Consider the following 18715-nt stretch of genomic DNA (forward strand, 5'->3'; position numbering starts at 1 on the left):
AATGCACTAAAAACAAACCCGTCCGCTGAGCCTGTTTTACAGGCACAGGGGGGTGGTAGGGGGGGGGCGCAACATGATGGGGTCCTTTCTGATCCTTTAATGCATAAGTGTGCCAGCAGAGGTATTAAACACCACTGTCACATTAATCGGTCCTACAACCATTCTGAATAAGACCGGGGATAGATGGGCACTGTTGTCCGAGGGCGGAGGCAATGTGGGTGAACCAAGCTCCATGTTGGCTTTGCTTCTCTCTGCCATTTACCTCTCATCACACTGGTGTGTTGTGACCACAGTCTCCTCATTCCATATTTTCAGCTCTGATAACGAAGGCAATCATGGTTTCATGAAAACACACGGCTCTTTATTGGTTTTGCATGTTTTACACACACTGATTGTTTTCTATAATCATTGAACTTAAACATTCAAAAGGAGTAATGTTCAGGCGATTGGGGCGAGGCCGACGTAGTTGTTAGTTCGGTCAAACACCACGTAGTATTCCCTGATGAAGACGTCGCCCAGGATCCAGAGGTCCACGGGGGTTTGCTGGACGTTGAGGGTGCAGTAGTTCTGTGAGGGGACAGGGACACATGTGTTAGCCTCAGGCTTGTGGCGTGACTATTCACTGCATGCTTTGCTCGCTGAGGTATCTCGCGCGGACACACGGAACCTTCTACCTTCAGCAAGGCTTGCACCAAACATTATATGGAACTCACCCATGTTACATCGTTATATTGTACGCCGTGATACCCAAGGGTTTGGGTGTGTAATTAAATGCAATAAATAAATAAATAAATAAAAATTGCTATTGCTATAAATCCATGATGTCCGGGCTCCTATCTCAAAGAGCACGGCCAGGTCTCAGGTGGCTGCAGGGTCACACAGAGGTCAGACTTCCAAAAGCTAGACACTGTCATCTTTAGAGCCGGTGCTCAGCATTGGCTCTTTAACCCCTGCTACCGCCGACCCCCTCACACGGTTTCCGCCGCCTGATATCCCGGTGCTAACAGGATATCATGAGTAGAGGTGGAAGGGTAAATCCCCATTGTCGTGGAATCCCATAGAACTCCACAGGAACGGAGACACTGAAGAACCGGCTCCGTTGCTAATGGTGTCAGTGCTTCAGTGAAAACTCTGCTGGTAGGGACCTGAACTTGGGAGTTCCATGGCCCCTACAGACAGACTCGTAGTTTATGGTCAGGAAAGGCTGTTGGTACATTGCTACCGGCACCCTCATTTCCAGACTGCCAAACGTGTAATGAGGCCCCTTAAATGTATGTCTTTACTTTATCTGCAGCCACTTTGTTTTTTTAACCTATTGTTACCTTATCGTCCCCTCGCTTTCACTTCTTCTAAAATTCAGTTTGTCATTTCAGGGGAAACCCATTTTACCCCCTTCTTTTAACACTCTAATCCTGCTCCTAGTCCTAACTCTAATCCTATGCTAATACCTTACCCAAGCCCTTATCATAACTCTAATCTTGATCCTAGCCCTAATAACTTATATTTACTTAACTACCATATTTCCCCCCATTCCAATCCTGTACCACTCACCCTCTCCTTACCCGCACCCTTAAATATAACCCTAAACCAAACCCTTACCATAACCCCAATCCCATCTCTTACACTGATACCCAACCTAAAGCAATATCTAATCCTTGATCTGCGCTTGACCCTGTGACGATGCAGACATGTTAAAGACAAAAAGTACATGTTTAAAACAGTGATTGTAGAACAGGCAAGCACATCCACTCAAGTCTGAAGAATAACAAGGAACACAACATGAATCAGTCCTTTACCTGGTTGATGTAGGCACTGGCAGGGACCGGGTACTGAACGCCGTTGATGTTGAAGACCATGTCGGGCAGAGAGCCAACAGAGTTGCAGTTAACCACGTACTGACGTGCAGAGGAAGAAACGAGATTGTGTTACACTCATGAGTGACCACTACAGAGATTTCTGGTGGAAGCAGTCCAGCTATTTTCAATTCTGGGCACTCACTGTAGTTCATATTTACAGCCTATGGCTTAGCTCTGTTCAGACTAGATATTGTATAGAAAGTATGGAGAAAGTGAAAAAGAATATTTAACTGAAAACCATTTTTTGCCCTACAAAAACATTCATGCTTGAAGTGCAAGCCACCACACAGCAAGTGCAATTGTCAGTTCCTACTATTACAAAATAGGCAGGACAGTCTTATTAATGACGGTCTTAGTAATGACAGTCTTAGCAATGACAGTCTTAGCAATGACGGTCTTAGCAATGATGGCCTTAGTCATGGCGGTCTTAGCAATGATGGCCTTAGTCATGACGGTCTTAGCAATGATGGCCTTAGTCATGGCGGTCTTAGCAATGATGGCCTTAGTCATGACGGTCTTAGCAATGATGGCCTTAGTCATGACGGTCTTAGCAATGATGGCCTTAGTCATGGCGGTCTTAGCAATGATGGTCTTAGCAATGACGGTCTTAGCAATGATGGCCTTAGTCATGACGGTCTTAGCAATGATGGTCTTAATCACGACAGTCTTAGTCATGATGGTTGTAGTAAGCCTATTGTAACAGCATGTGTGCTATAACACTTCAGTACAAAGTGTAACTGTTCGCAACTTGACACTGTGGCTTATTCTACTTGTGAATATATGGGAGTCCTTTAAGCAAGTCATTGGCTTCTACTTGAGCAAATAGCAGAGATCAAGGTGCTCGGGTCCCTTCACAGAGCATGTTAGTGTGTCCGACTGCCATATCTCGCCAAACCATACAAATGCGAGTCAATGACCTAAGGGTTTTCTGATTCATTCAAACTGCAAGAAACAACCACATGGCAGCAAACGTGTCTTTGGATTTGAGTGAGCAATTACAGCAGAATTTAAAAGTAGGGGAGATCCATTCTAAAATGAAAATCCATCTCAGAAGATAACATTTTCCTTGCAAGCTTTCTGAGCTAGAGCTTTGGTGCCTTCTCAGCTTTGGCTCTGTCTCCCAAGGATCTCTTGAAGATATCACTCTTTGGATTCTACTTTGCTGGTCCAGCTAGAATGTAATGCTGTTTCTTATGTTGGTAACAGCTATTTGTGATCTTATTCTCGGTCTCAGCTTCCACCCGGACCTCTCTGCCACGTAGCTCCCGATATATGGCACTACGTGGTCTAGTGCTGAACTCCTCCAAGTTTGAAATAATCTACTTTCCGGCCTCCAAGTCCTTCCTCTCATTCTGTATCCCATCTCGTTTCCACCTGAACTAATGTTCCCCTCCCGCACCCAAGCACCATACGTTGGGGTCCATTTTGACAGTGACCTTAACTTTTACCACTTTATTACTGCTTCTTCAACTCTGGCGACGGTTCATCTGATGAGCATCAGTAAAATCCACTCCCTCCTTACTTACAGAACTACTACAACCCTTGTCCTAAGCCTGCCTAATGGCCCAGACTCCTCTCTCACTCTACATCTTGTGTACTCGTGTTAAGGCACTCAACTTTACGACCCATGGACAATATATATGGTTCCCCACACTTTTCCTCTTTCGATCATCCTCTGATTGTTTTCAAATCGCTACATTGGCTTGCCTCCCCCTCCCACTTGCCTCACCAATAAATACAAGCCTGAATCAAAAGTCTCAGTGCATGGTATGTGAACATAGAGTGCATAGGTCAGGCCGATATATAATACAAGTACAAATCTCACCTCGCCGTTCGAGTCCTGATAAGCTCCGACAGCATTCTGGATGTTTGCTACCCCAGAGGATGAGCCGGCGATGAGAGACGTGCCAGTGTCTACGATGGCCTGGCAGCCGCCATTGCAGGCGATGACGTTTCCGTTCATGGTGACGCTGAGGTAGGAGACAAAATGAGAACACTTACAGAAAGTTCCTACACATAACGCTTAGGTGAGCGTAAACTATTAGTCTGCCAATCCTGTCCTGGGAATGGCCTCCCTGTTTTTACTTGCTCCAATATCATATGTCCGTTTCATGGTAGCATCCCCCGCATAAGCAGGACACATGTGCCCACCGCCATCTTCTCTGATGGCCTCGCGAGACTGTATCATAGTCACATGCAGAGAATGGGCTATCAATGTGAGACACATGTCTGTCTTCCCTTGAGGATACTGGGGTGTGTGTGTTTGCTCTATAGGTCCTGTGAAGCCAACCTGCATTGCATCTGGCTCCTCTTCCATGTCACAGGATGTGCAACCATGAGGACCATCCACAACCCCCAGCTGCGGACACTCAGACACGAGAAGCAAGGGCCTCCCATTGGCTCCCCCGAGCAGGTGACACTGAGTTCTGGCCTCACATTGGCCTGTCTCTCACAGACATCTGCTGAGGCTGAGGGCTGGGCAAGAGATCCTGGCCTTGCAGAGCTAGGCCTGTCCCTCTTCAATGCACGGGTAGAGGCTCCTCAGGTCTTCTTTGTAATGTTTGAGTTACATCCTGTTGGTAATAGTAATGATACTGTTTTCCAGGAGTCATGTGACCTTGCTGCCTTCACTGTGTACCTTTTGACTACTGTGTATTATGTAATCTTTCATTAACAGATCTATTTTTGGATTGGAACCTCAGGGGATCATATTGCCTTCTCTTTTCCCCTCACCCCAGTTGAATCCTGCGCTGAGACGGTTCTTGGTCGTTGCATGCATGTGGGTGGGGCAGTTGAATCCTGCGCTGAGGCGGTTCTTGGTCATTGCATGCATGTGGGTGGGGCAGTTGAATCCTGCCCTCAGGCGGTTCTTGGTCATTGCATGCATGTGAGTGGGGCAGTTGGATCCTGCACTGAGGCGGTTCTTGGTCATTGCATGCATGTGGGTGGGGCAGTTGGATCCTGCCCTCAGGCGGTTCTTGGCCATTGCATGCATGTGGGTGGGGCAGTTGAATCCTGCGCTGAGGCGGTTCTTGGTCATTGCATGCATGTGAGTGGGGCAGTTGGATCCTGACCTCAGGCGGTTCTTGGTCATTGCATGCATGTGGGTGGGGCAGTTGGATCCTGACCTCAGGCGGTTCTTGGTCATTGCATGCATGTGGGTGGGGCAGTTGGATCCTGCGCTGAGGCGGTTCTTGGTCATTGCATGCATGTGGGTGGGGCAGTTGGATCCTGCGCTGAGGCGGTTCTTGGTCATTTCATGCATGTGGGTGGGGCAGTTGGATCCTGACCTCAGGCGGTTCTTGGTCATTGCATGCATGTGGGTGGGGCAGTTGGATCCTGACCTCAGGCGGTTCTTGGTCATTGCATGCATGTGGGTGGGGCAGTTGGATCCTGCCCTCAGGCGGTTCTTGGTCATTGCATGCATGTGGGTGGGGCAGTTGGATCCTGCGCTGGGGCGGTTCTTGGTCATTGCATGCATGTGAGTGGGGCAGTTGGATCCTGACCTCAGGCAGTTCTTGGTCATTGCATACATGTGGGTGGGGCAGTTGGATCCTGACCTCAGGCGGTTCTTGGTCATTGCATGCATGTGGGTGGGGCAGTTGGATCCTGCGCTGGGGCGGTTCTTGGTCATTGCATGCATGTGAGTGGGGCAGTTGGATCCTGACCTCAGGCAGTTCTTGGTCATTGCATACATGTGGGTGGGGCAGTTGGAACCTGACCTCAGGTGGTTCTTGGTCATTGCATGCATGTGGGTGGGGCAGTTGAATCCTGCGCTGAGGCGGTTCTTGGTCATTGCATGCATGTGGGTGGGGCAGTTGAATCCTGCGCTGAGGCGGTTCTTGGTCATTGCATGCATGTGAGTGGGGCAGTTGGATCCTGACCTCAGGCAGTTCTTGGTCATTGCATACATGTGAGTGGGGCAGTTGGATCCTGACCTCAGGCAGTTCTTGGTCATCGCATACATGTGGGTGGGGCAGTTGGATCCTGACCTCAGGCGGTTCTTGGTCATTGCATGCATGTGGGTGGGGCAGTTGAATCCTGCGCTGAGGCGGTTCTTGGTCATTGCATGCATGTGGGTGGGGTGGTTGGATCCTGACCTCAGGCGGTTCTTGGTCATTGCATGCATGTGGGTGGGGCGGTTGGATCCTGACCTCAGGCGGTTCTTGGTCATTGCATGCATGTGGGTGGGGCAGTTGGATCCTGCCCTCAGGCGGTTCTTGGTCATTGCATGCATGTGGGTGGGGCAGTTGGATCCTGCGCTCAGGCGGTTCTTGGTCATTGCATGCATGTGGGTGGGGCAGTTGGATCCTGACCTCAGGCGGTTCTTGGTCATTGCATGCATGTGAGTGGGGCAGTTGGATCCTGACCTCAGGCAGTTCTTGGTCATTGCATACATGTGGGTGGGGCAGTTGGATCCTGCCCTCAGGCGGTTCTTGGTCATTGCATGCATGTGGGTGGGGCAGTTGGATCCTGCGCTGGGGCGGTTCTTGGTCATTGCATGCATGTGGGTGGGGCAGTTGAATCCTGCGCTGAGGCGGTTCTTGGTCATTGCATGCATGTGGGTGGGGCAGTTGGATCCTGCGCTGGGGCAGTTCTTGGTCATTGCATACATGTGGGTGGGGCAGTTGGATCCTGCCCTCAGGCGGTTCTTGGTCATTGCATGCATGTGAGTGGGGCAGTTGGATCCTGACCTCAGGCAGTTCTTGGTCATTGCATACATGTGGGTGGGGCAGTTGGATCCTGCCCTCAGGCGGTTCTTGGTCATTGCATGCATGTGGGTGGGGCAGTTGGATCCTGCGCTGGGGCGGTTCTTGGTCATTGCATGCATGTGGGTGGGGCAGTTGAATCCTGCGCTGAGGCGGTTCTTGGTCATTGCATGCATGTGAGTGGGGCAGTTGGATCCTGACCTCAGGCAGTTCTTGGTCATTGCATACATGTGTCTCGGGCAGTGTAGATCTATCGGCAGGTTGTGCTTATTAAATACGTCTGAATTTCTCTTTAGTTTTAAATGGTTAAGGCCTTCCCGCCTGGAGACAGATGGACCAGACTGGGCAATTTTCGGGGTTGCACGTGGGGTGGGGGTGTTTGCCTTGCAGGGAGCAGCTGGAGCCCCTCATTGTGATCACCGGATGTGGTCCTGGATGCTGCTTGGGCTTCACCATCCAGCTCATAGTCACCTCAAGCTTTGTGTGAGTGATGACGTGGGAGCTTCTTTTAGGATAGGTGACTCCCACACTCTCTTTGCCTATGCACGTGCTTCCCTTTTGTTTATCTGCTTTTGGATCTGTTCTGTGTTTTCCCTAGTCCATATTGGCTTCTTGCTACGTGGTCAGAGTTGTGAGGAAATTATTGGTAAAGATGTATACGGTGCAAAGACCTGCATTATTCACTGACCCCTTTGATGGGCCTCGCAAAGGGATACCGGGCACCGTTAAGGACATCAGTGCCGGTAATCCCATTGTGCCCTATACCGAGGTCCCTTAGCGGGTCCCTTCCTTAATGCCTGGTTTTACCAGGCGTTATGGACGGGGCCCGTTAAGGGACTTGAGAACTAATAACGGTACCACAGTTATGCTCAAATGGGAATGGGGAATGGCTTTTTCAATGAGGACTTACCGGTCCCGCAAAGGTCGGAATAGACCGGTAAGTCCCCATTGAACAAGGGCGGACTCGGTACCAGTATTGGAGGTAGTCATGGCGTTAATAGCACCATGACTACCTCCAACCTCGTAATGAGGCCCGATGACTCCTTTGCCTATACCCGGGAACTCTCCATACTGTCCTTCACCTACCCTCTGCTGGTCTATTGCTTTACAACTGGGATATCACCTGTGTGCTCTATAGAAGGTCACAGGACAAGAAGTCCAAGGTATGGGAGTTGTGTCAAGGGTTGTTTTTTAGGAGCTTGTTGAAGGGTCAGCCAACTTCCTAACTCTTGGACTTGACCAGATGTGTAAGCATTGCGATAAAGAATAGCGTGGCTAGATGTGCGGACGATAGCCTGAGAATGCCTTGGCATTCCGGGATATCTACATTTCCAATTTCTCAGGGAACACCCTGGAGACGGCGCTGTACTGGCCCAAGGTAACCAGGGGAATCAAGGCTGGACATCTACATCTGTCATTGTTTTATGTCGCTTTAGTTGTTAGCCTCATAGGTACATACACATACATAGACCCAACATACGTATAGGAACACACATCGACAGGGTAGTGCCTACGTATGCGCATAGCGTTAACTGCATGTGTATGCCCCCATATAAGGGTACAATGCAACGGTATCCATAATAATTTGGCATAGGCACTGCTAGAATGGTACACATGTACATTAAAGGGGAATACAGATATAATTAAGTCAATTTAAGAAATTAGGTGTAGCCTTTAAATACTGAAGAGTTGGGGCGTTGATGTTGGGAAGCAAGTGTGTGACACCATGTGAGGAGGGCACGCAGATGGTGCTCCTCCGGAAACAATGGCCACACTGGAAAACTCAGACAATTCTGCATATTTTTGACTTTGGTGTGTTTATTATCTTTAGGTTTTCAGCAAATTTTGATTCTGCTAAATGTCCTTAAGCTTAAAAAATGTAATATGAAGGATTTCAGATCTAAGGATTTTCTACAAATACCTTGAATGGATGTACACATTCTGCCATCCTGTACGTCACGGCAGAGGTTGGAACCCATGGTGGGGTATGTAGACGGGTCGGGTTCTGGATCCACTGAATAATGAAATCCAGTTGGGTTTTAAGGATGGCCAATGAATGGGCAGTCTACACCACTGGAGGCCATCACCTAGTCTCTCATGCACGTTACGTGTGGATCTCCTGGAGGTCGGACTGGATTCCATCACACAGTGGATTGAAGAATGAGGATAGAGCTCTGACTAACCAGAGCTGTGCACCTCTTAGGGCAGATTACAAACCGCGCTCTGGCCTCATCAGACACCACAATGCACCCCCTCCGCGCCCAGGTCAAAGCAGATGAGGGGGCCCGTCTAACCTTAGGCCCGTGGATCACAATCTTATTCCAGGGCCCAGCCTAGAAAGCGGTGTGGCTATGCTCCTGGAGAATGGCAATACCCGGTTGGGCCAAATGTCTGTGGCTAGATTCTGGCTACCTCAGGAGTGTTTCTGTATAATTTACTTTCCTGGTGGTTACACATGTCTAGTGGTACCAGCTCTTGAAGTCCTAGGCCAAGCACTTGGAAAGCACCCTAGTGCACTGCAATGGATTCCTGGTGTACACAACAATATGAATGCACTCCTATTACAAGGAATAGTATGGAAACGTGCTGATAAAGAACACACTCTCTGCTGATACTTAAAATCTTGCGGTCAACCTTATGCGATGGTGTATTGTGCAAGGTCTTGGCTATGATTGCAGTAGATTTAGAAGTGCAGCTGAATGTCTTCCTGTGTGAAGGTCATGTGATTCGCCATCTTGCATTGGGGTTAGTCTCATCTGGGTCTATGGATTTGGTGCTGAGTGTACCTCTGTACACCACAGATAACACTTGGTTTAGGGCTGCTGAAGTAATGGCGTGCCGTACAGCTTTACAGATAAATTGGCTGAACTTATTCAACCTTTGCTCTTTACACATGCACTCTACCAAGAACGTGTTTGCTTCTTCCAGTTGCACAATCCCAGCTCTAACATTTCCTGTCTCAGATCAGGGGTTTGTCCCCCAAGACTTCCTGTTGTGAAGAGCTTGGCGTCTATGGGGTGTCTATCAACAAATGCATATGCTAGGATTTTTTAAATTTAATATTAAAGTAATGGCGTCCATTCCTGATTTTCTTCCTTTATTGTTTGTAATACTGGCATCTGATTTGGGAAGGCATGTGCACTACACCAACTTCTAAACATATGTCCCGGTAATCCAATAAAATGGATGACATGGTGGGTATCTTGCTATTTGTACTAGAAAATACATTTAGGCAAAATCCTTGCTCAGGGATTCTATAGTTTCTGTTGACATATTTTTAAAGATGCAGGAATGTAAATAAGACATGCACTGTCCATTTGTGAAGGGAGCTTTGGGCCTGCATATAATGAGGTCACATATCTTGCATAGTGATCCATTTCCAGCTCTATGCCCCCAGAAAGAGGTACCTGTCCACGGTGATCTGCCAGTAGCCCTGGGAGGAGAGAGGGATCCAGTTCATAGCGCCGGAGTAGTAAGAAGTTTCATATCCTCCGAAGATCACCACGCTCCCGCTGGCTCCGTTCCTGCAGAGACGAAGAAGAGGGAGGTACTTGACTTCTGAACCATGAACATAGAGAAGTTCTTAGAGGTGTTTGACAGGGGAACGCTGCACTGTGGGATTCATCAGAGAGTCAACAATGGGCAACATCAAGCATTAACAACAGTTACATAGACTACAGAGAGGCAAATAAGGCTGGAGGTAATGCCGACACATTGGCAAAAGGGCATTACCTGATCTGTACACATGCATTGCCCATGCATATGAAGTAATACACTTGTGTGCGTCCGCTTTCACTCTTACAGAAGTGTGCGGGTGCAGCCAAACACAATGTGCACAAAATTACGTTGATATTGGTGATATTTAAAATTGATCTCCCAGGCTGTATGAACACCATCTTGTATATGCATAGATGGCACACCACGCACTGACTTACGCGCTCAGGTAGACGGAGAAGAGATCCTGCGAGAGCAGACCCTGGCTCCACATGTTGTCAAAGACAGGGGTGGCTCCGTCGGAAGCAATGCTCGGATATGCCACGCCCAGGATGCCATCAAATGGCATTTGCGAAAAGAAGTCGGCTTCAGTGTAGGCCAGACCGAAGACTTGGTTTGTAACTGTGAGGCCTCCAACCTATGAATGGAAGTACGATAATGGTATTAACCAGTAATCAACACTGGAGTTAGCAGAAGACGACGACTCAATGTCAAGGCCTGTAGCGCCTACCTGGACGGTGTCGTATCCCAGGACTCCAGTCATGCTTCCTGTGCCATACCCAATTGACAGGCTTTGGCTGGTGGCCTGGAACGTGGAGGAGCTGGAAGGGTTAAACTCGTTGTGATTTGCTGCGGATAGAAAATGTTGCTTTTTAGTGCCTGTCACTCATTAACATTAGTTACAATGGTCCTTGCTATTTTCGGGCCATCCCAGTGAGCCGGTGGCCCCTATGATCCTGTTTAATTTTGCTTATTGGATCTTATTTGAGGTCACAGGAGAAGCTCCTAGATCACTTCAAAATACACTTTAATAAACAATGCAATGCAGCATACTGTACCCCCAAATGGATTCCCAGGCATCTTAACCTGATTCAACATTGCAAAGATCCTAGCGACAACACGATGGACATTACCTGACACCCGCCAATCAAATTGTCATTCATGGAGCAATGACATGAGGCAACAATAGCCCCTCCCTCCCACAAACACCCCACCGCTTTGCCATGTTGCAAGTAAATGGAATATTGCACAACTCAATGTTACTCAGTTTAGTGACCTCAGAATATTACACAACTCAATGTTACTCAGTTTCGCGACATTGTGATATTACATGACTCAATGTTACTCAGTTTAGCGAACTCAGAATATTACACAACTCAATGTTACTCAGTTTAGTGACCTCAGAATATTACACTTCTCAATGTTACTCAGTTAGCAATCTCAAAATATTACCAGAAATGACATCTGGAATATTCACACTTTTCCAAGTCTGCTTATGAAGAAACAAAAAGCCTTCAGAGGAGACATGTTTAAATTACAAGAACCAAATAAAAGAAAATAGTCAAAATAACCTCTTAACTATAATGAACAAAAATCTACTAAAGAAAGCCAGTGCCTTTTTTTCTCCAAATTAAACGATTTTGTTTTTTTTGTTGCAAACACAGAGGCAACACACATTGGAAAATAACATAGCAAGGAAGATACCATCATGTTGGACCAATTCATAGAAAATAATGGAACAACTATTTGCAACATCACTTGCAAGGTGTGCTTCTGGGAACCATCTCAAAGGAAACACCCCTAGGGTCCAGACACACCAGTTCCTGTTTGGGCGCATTCCATAGCTTTGGCAAAGCCACCACCGTTGGGTTGCAATTATGGCCACATGAGCGATTGTAATCGATGTTGCATCCCCAGGGAATCCTTCTAATAGCTACCCAAAAAAATCGAAAATGCTGGTCCTCTGACTTTCTACCACTCAAATCAAAGAACACAAACTAGGCTTCGTTCCATTGGCAGACTAAGGAAAGATGTCTTCTCGTGATAGGAGGAAAGGAAGCAGTGATCCGCCGTGCATTGCATTAGGAAATTTAATGCACATTAGAGCCTCCAGTGACAGGAGGGAAGGAAGCGGTGATCCGCCATGCATTGCCTAGAGCCTCTAGTGACAGTAGGGAAGCAAGCGGTGATCCTTCATGCCTTGCATTAGGAAATTTAATGCACATTAGAGCCTCCAGTGACAGGAGGGAAGGAAGCGGTGATCCGCCGTGCATTGCATTAGGAAATTGAATGCACATTAGAGCCTCCAGTGACAGGAGGGAAGGAAATGGTGAACCGCCATGCATTGCATTAGGAAATTTAATGCACATTAGAGCCTCCAGTGACAGGAGGGAAGGAAGTGGTGATCCGCCGTGCATTGCATTAGGAAATTTAATGCACATTAGAGCCTCCAGTGACAGGAGGGAAGGGAGTGGTGATCCGCCATGCATTGCCTTAGGAAATTTAATGCACATTAGAGCCTCTAGTGACAGGAGGGAAGGAAGCGGTGATCCGCCGTGCATTGCCTTAGGAAATTTAATGCACATTAGAGCCTCCATTGACAGGAGGGAAGGAAGCAGTGATCCGCCGTGCATTGCATTAGAAAATTGAATGCACATTAGAGCCTCCATTGACAGGAGGGAAGGAAGCAGTGATCCGCCGTGCATTGCATTAGGAAATTGAATGCACATTAGAGCAATCTTACAAGAAAGACAACTGATCCAAAAGTGGAGAATGGACAGGAAAGAAGTGGTCCCAGCAAGGTTGTTGCACGTTTTATTGATTATTGATATTATAGTTATTGATCCATTGAAGATACTTACAGCAGGCACTACTGGTGCAGGAGGTAGATGGGACCCAGAGGTTGGCTGAACCGCTGTCAAAGATGACATTGAAGTTCTGGGGCGGTGTCCCGATGGAGATAGTTCCATAATAGGTTGTCTGTCAGAATGCAAAAAAACAGTATGTAATGAGTTCTCATTCCAGCAAAAAGAACTGTGTTATGATATGATATGATATTTTATTTGTATCGTGCTCGTACATAAGTGATTTATAGCTCAACAAGGCAAGGGAGGGGAACAGGTGAGAACAACAACGATGATCTTACTAGGCCCAGTGACATTGAGAATGTGCAAGTGCATGGGAGAGGGAAAGGGGAACAAGTGCATGGAAGGGGGAGAGTGCAAAGTGCAGAGCAGAGGAGAACAGATACATAATAAATACAAATAGATAGAAAATTGAGTCAATAAACTGTGCTAGTGCAGCCAGCAAGTAGCAAGAGCTGTGTTTACGGCACCAGACTGGGTAAGACTGATAAGGGCAGAAAGAGAAATAAAAGTGTGTGGGGACGTGGGGGACTGTATGGGTACAGAAACAGTCACCAGTGCAAGGGGTGGCCAGGAGGCAGTACAGCAGGGCTGCAGGGTTATCAGGTATCTGTGCCCAGGGGACAGAGGGTGGCCAGGTGCGTAGTACCAAGGGAGAGCAGATCTGCAGGGCAGAGGCGGTGCAAAGGCAGAAGCAAACAGGAAGGTCTTCAGGTGCTTCCGGAACTGGAGATGGTTCTCCTCAGGTTTCAGAGTGGCAGGGAGGCTGTTCCAGAGGGAGGCCCCAGCCGAGGACTGAGATCTACCCTCAGCTCGTTTCTTTGAAAAACGACTGACCAGGAGGGAGTTAGAGGTAGAGGAGCGAAGAGCTCGAGAGGGGATTTATTTGCGGAGGGATAGCTGAAGGTATTTTGGACCCAGGCCCCAGAAAGCCTTGTGGACAATGCAGAGGGTTTTGATTGTAATCCTTGCATCCACTGGGAGCCAATGGAGAGATTTCAGAGCTGGAGAGATACGATCCCAGGGCTTGAGGACAAGGACAAGTCTCGCAGTCCTGTTCTGGATTAGTTGTAAAGGGCGCAGAGTAGAGGCAGGTAGTTTTAGAAAGAGGCTGTTACAATAGTCCAACCTAGAAAGAACCAGAGCTTGGGAGACAGTGAGCTACTGGGGGAAGGAGAGGAAAGGCAGAGTACCTCTGAGGAGGTGCAGTAGGAAGTTTGACTTTTTAGTGACCTCAGAGATGTGGGCGAGAAGGAAAATGTGGAGTCAAAGATGACCCTGAGGTTCTTAGCCTTTCAGGTGGAGGTAGGAGGATGGCCAAGGGAGGCTGGCCAGAGAGTGAGGGGAAAGGATGGTGAAGGTGTGCCGATGAGGAGGATCTCCATCTTGCTGACATTCAGACAAAGATCATTGGCGGCACACCAATCTTAAATGGCAGTTAGGCAATCAGAGATCAGAGAGGGAGAGAAGGTGGCTGAGGGCAGCCCGAAAATGAGTTGAGTGTCATCAGCACAGCACTGGAAATTTGAGCAGAAAATGGCAATGCAGTGGGCGAGAGTTGCCATGCACTGGTTGAAAAGACAAGCTGAGAGGTTAGACCCATGGGGAACACTACAGGTAGAGAGGAAGATAGAAGAAAGGAAGGACCCCAGTTGGACCTGGGAGGGTCAATCAGAGAATAAAGAGGTCAGCCAGGCTAGAGCCTGATCAGTGATACCCAGATTATCACGGAGACGGTTGAGCAGGATGGTATGGTTGACCGTGCCGAAGGCAGAAGAGAGATCAAGAAGGATGAGGACAGAGGGAATGTTAGAGTCATGGTTGGAGAGCAGATCTTCACGGATGTTCAGAAGAGCAGTCTCTGTGCTTCTGGCTGCTCTGAAGCCAGACTGGTGGTCATGTTCTACTCTCTGCACCAGGTGAAAGAGCTCATGCGTAGTGGGTAGAGGCAGTGACACGGAATGATCTTGGCTAAAAGTTGACGATTTCAATTTCCAGATAACCAACACAATATCAACACATTATTGGAACAGAAAGCTACGATATTGTTTTATGGGTGCATCAGAAGGAGTTAAATCAGTCCCCTGATTGAAACTGTTCCTAATTAAGAAAGAACCACATGTATCTTCTTGAGTTAAGACATGTGTATGCATCAATCATATTGAAAGCAGCCCCATAGAGTGCACTAAGTGCATTTTGCCCTAGCGGTGGTAATGGTGATAACGACTCACCAGCAGGCTGTCCCGGCAGGTACTGGCACTGCCCAGCCTGTGTTAAGCTGGTTTGCGGCCATTAATGGCAAGGATGGTAGATATGCTTGTCTCAATGTGACCTGTCAATCAGTTTGTGGTGCATGGCTTCGCCTTGGATTGATCTAAGCAAGGAAGGTTAATACTCTGCTCTAAGGTGATAGTAGTAATTACTTCTGGCACCATCACAAGCTATTGTTCAGAAATCATGATATGCGGCAGAGGTTAAATCACAAGTACCATAGTGCCGCTTTGTGAGGAACGAGGAACTACCTGGGGAAATGTCCGGCAATTTCTCTCCCATGCTCACATAATGCCCCAATCTGTCGACATATTAGAAAATTGCCCTCAATACTATCCCTGCTCTTTTGAACATGAGTTTTCAGGCTGGTATCTTCACGGAAATGTTGCGACATACATGGAGCACGTGCACAATTGTGCTAGCATAAACTTATACTCGTGGCCCAATTAACAGCTGTGCCCTTTCAATGAGCAAAGCGCTCAAGTGGGATTCTTTAGTAACATGATATGGTGGAGTTTGTCTATTATAAACAAAGAATCTGCGTGGCTCAAGGGCAGGAGGCCACAGTGACTACCAAGCTTTAGGAGTAATGTATGACTATGCTGCCTATGCGCCGGTGAGATTACTTGCTTTGTGAATCCAAGATGGACAACATGATCGTTGTGTGCTCTGCTCAGCACAAGCATAAACAACACGATAAAAAAGAAACTAAATGATCACAGGAAGCTCTTTTTGAGGGTCACAGAGGGTTTGGGGGGGATGTGGCATGCATCGAGAGAATGACTCACGTCCATGTAGTTGGTCATCGGCTCGGTGGCCACCTGTGCCGCCAGTCTTGGGAAGTATTTGGAGGCCAGATTCACTTGGTGAGTCTTCAGAAAATCCTTCAGCTTCCCATCTTCCCTGAGGCGATCCCGGAGGGATTTCCCTTTGTGCAGAGGAACCCTAAAAGGAAGGGGCATTGGGTACAAGTTGGGTGAAGTAGAAGGAGAAGAAAGCATTCAGAACCTTAATGTATAGCCTTTCTTCTAAGAAACGCTTAGTGATGTCAGGCAGCAGTCATAATATTCACAAGTTACAGTAAGACAGATCATAATATTGCATGGAAGGTAGCTACACATCAGGTGGGAGTCATGGGCAACTATGTGCGGCGAACATGACGTAGACGCGCAGCTGCGGAGGAGTATGCCAACATAGACAGTAACTGTGATGAGTAATCTTCTTTATAACTGTGCTGAATGAGTGCCTGGTTTATCCCTCAAACAGGTTATAAGGTGGAGCACAAGGGGCAGAGTGGAACCTGATGATGCATAATGATCGAAGACTGAGAAAAGGGATCCAGCACCGTGTGCCGCACTATGCCGGCACGACCGGATGAGTCTGTTCGCTGTGAGATCACTCATACATCAGTGCCTTACCTTCCTTCTGTGTTGTTTTTCTTGCTGGGCTGTTGTGCTAATACAGTTTCACCTAAATATATTGCGGTCTTAATGTCATTATATCCATGATCTATTTCATGATATAATTCTATTACGTGTCTATAGTGGACCGCAGTACAGCTGGTTTAGGACAACATGAACAGGCGAGAGAGTTGAAAGGCAGACAGTTACCATGGTTACACTGTGATGAGTTGCCGATAGTCACCCCAGGAGTGGTGAGTAGTAGCCTGAGAATCTGTAACGTCAAGGTGTGATGAAATAGCTCGGCTTTTAGCCCTTTCCAGAACAGGATGCCGGAGGGTCCAGATTCCTACTGGGATGGAATTCCAGAGGACTGGAGCATAGCAGGAGAGTCACTGTGCCCTAAGTGGCTCCTTATGTAACATGTTATCTTGAAACCCAAAACCCTTTGCCTATGTGGGGCCCCATTAGAGAACATGGCATGGGTGCCCGAGCTAACCATGCTTCTGCATAGAGACTGGGCAGTGCCCTCACTGGTCCCAAATAGAATATAACACCAGGAAATCTCTCCTAAATCATGAGAATAACCCTACAAAGCCTTTCAGAGCAGTGCAGTGCGAGCTTCATGCAGCTCGGCTGGAGCACAATGCCCTGAACATCAGCAGCTGCTGTAATCCCCAGAACTCCCAGTGACAGGGATGTGCACGCCAGAAGAGAGTTCTTGGGGCATAAGAGTAGCTTATTAATATAGGGCACACATAATATACCAGTTGCAATTATGTTTACTGTCATTATGTATGGTTTAATTTTTGTACTATTCCATATTTTGCAGTAAAAAACACGGTGCCTGAGAAACTCAATAACAAAACTGCTTCTTAATAATTACAGCACAGATCCTGGGAAGTAGAAAGAGCCAATGGAGTGGTCTATTCCAAGGAGGTGCCCGTTCACTGCACTCCACTACAGTCAGTTTAACATTCTAGCTCCACGGACACGCACGACGCCACTCTGGCTACTAATGCCTCTATGCTCTCCACACAAAGCTCCTAGAAACCAGCCTGCAGGCAGAGCTCAGGGGGTGTAGAGCACGCATGCATCCAACACAACAGCCAAGCTGTCTTGCATTTCCCAGATCTGCCAGAATACAGGGAGAGCATGTACATGGGAGAAGCACACGATCCATCCCCCAGTGGCATAGCATGGCATGTCCAGGTAGCCTGCAGCTCGATATATGACCCCCAGGACTTCATGTCATTCATGGGGGCCATGGACCCTCTGCGTGCCTCTCACAGACCCCCCTGGGAACGCCGCGGGTCCGGTGAATACTCACTTGACCAGGCACTCGGAGAGGGCCACCAGCCCTAGAAGGAACAGCCACTTCATGGTTCTCTCTTCTGCTTCAGTGCCAAGGAAGGGACTGGGCTCTGGACTGCAGATATGGAGGCCCTTGTGGAGGGGGCCCTTATATACACTGCTGCTCTGTCCACCAGACAACCTTCACAGGCCGATAAGCAGCGGGAACATATCATTGGGGACTGATACGGCATTGCACGCGCTGATAGGAGTGTTTTCCTAGACTTGTAATCTTAGTGTAATTCTATGATCTTTCCTAATGCACGCGCACTCCACTGCTGGCGTTCAGAAGGGGGACTTACATTGGGTTCCATGAATACTCACAGTTGTGTAGCCAGCACAGCCTTCGTGCATATTTTCCTATCATATAGTCAAACCCAAGACTGTGTTGGTGACCTTCCAAGTGCTTAGTCTCAGACACACAATGCCTACCTGCTGGGCCCTGAATCACTACCTGCACATGGTGTGTCCACATGAGTCGACTCACCCTGGCCCTTTTCACACTACAGAGTTGGGCATGACTTAGATGCACGCAACACGAACCCTACAATGTGACTCAATTCTTTTGGATAGCACTCTCAAACAGAATGGTCAGTAAGCAGGTGCGATGCAATGCTAGTTGGTCACAGATGTTTGCATTTGGACAAACTCTTAGCTCATTGCTTTCTGCAAATGAAATGTGAGAGAATGTTTGGGTTCGTGGGACTAGACGCGGTGGAGCGGATGCTGGTGTTTCATCATTGAGTGAATCTGGCCTGCGTGCACTT

General features: G+C 47.9%; 1 protein-coding gene across 1 annotated transcript; it reads right to left on the bottom strand.

Moving 5' to 3' along the window:
- Positions 1-416: 416 nt before the first annotated feature.
- On the bottom strand, positions 417-17992 carry LOC138528290 (pepsin A-like). The gene is made up of 9 exons (XM_069639753.1): positions 17926-17992; positions 15984-16140; positions 12922-13039; positions 10791-10909; positions 10501-10697; positions 9973-10089; positions 3682-3826; positions 1797-1895; positions 417-567 (listed from the first exon to the last, which is right to left on the bottom strand). Exons 1-9 carry the CDS (start codon positions 17976-17978, stop codon positions 439-441), a joined length of 1134 nt encoding a protein of 377 aa, XP_069495854.1. The 5' UTR covers positions 17979-17992; the 3' UTR covers positions 417-438.
- Positions 17993-18715: the final 723 nt, after the last annotated feature.

Source organism: Ambystoma mexicanum, chromosome 7q (assembly GCF_040938575.1).
Source record: "Ambystoma mexicanum isolate Mex_15411 chromosome 7q, UKY_AmexF1_1, whole genome shotgun sequence".
NCBI lineage: Eukaryota > Metazoa > Chordata > Amphibia > Caudata > Ambystomatidae > Ambystoma > Ambystoma mexicanum.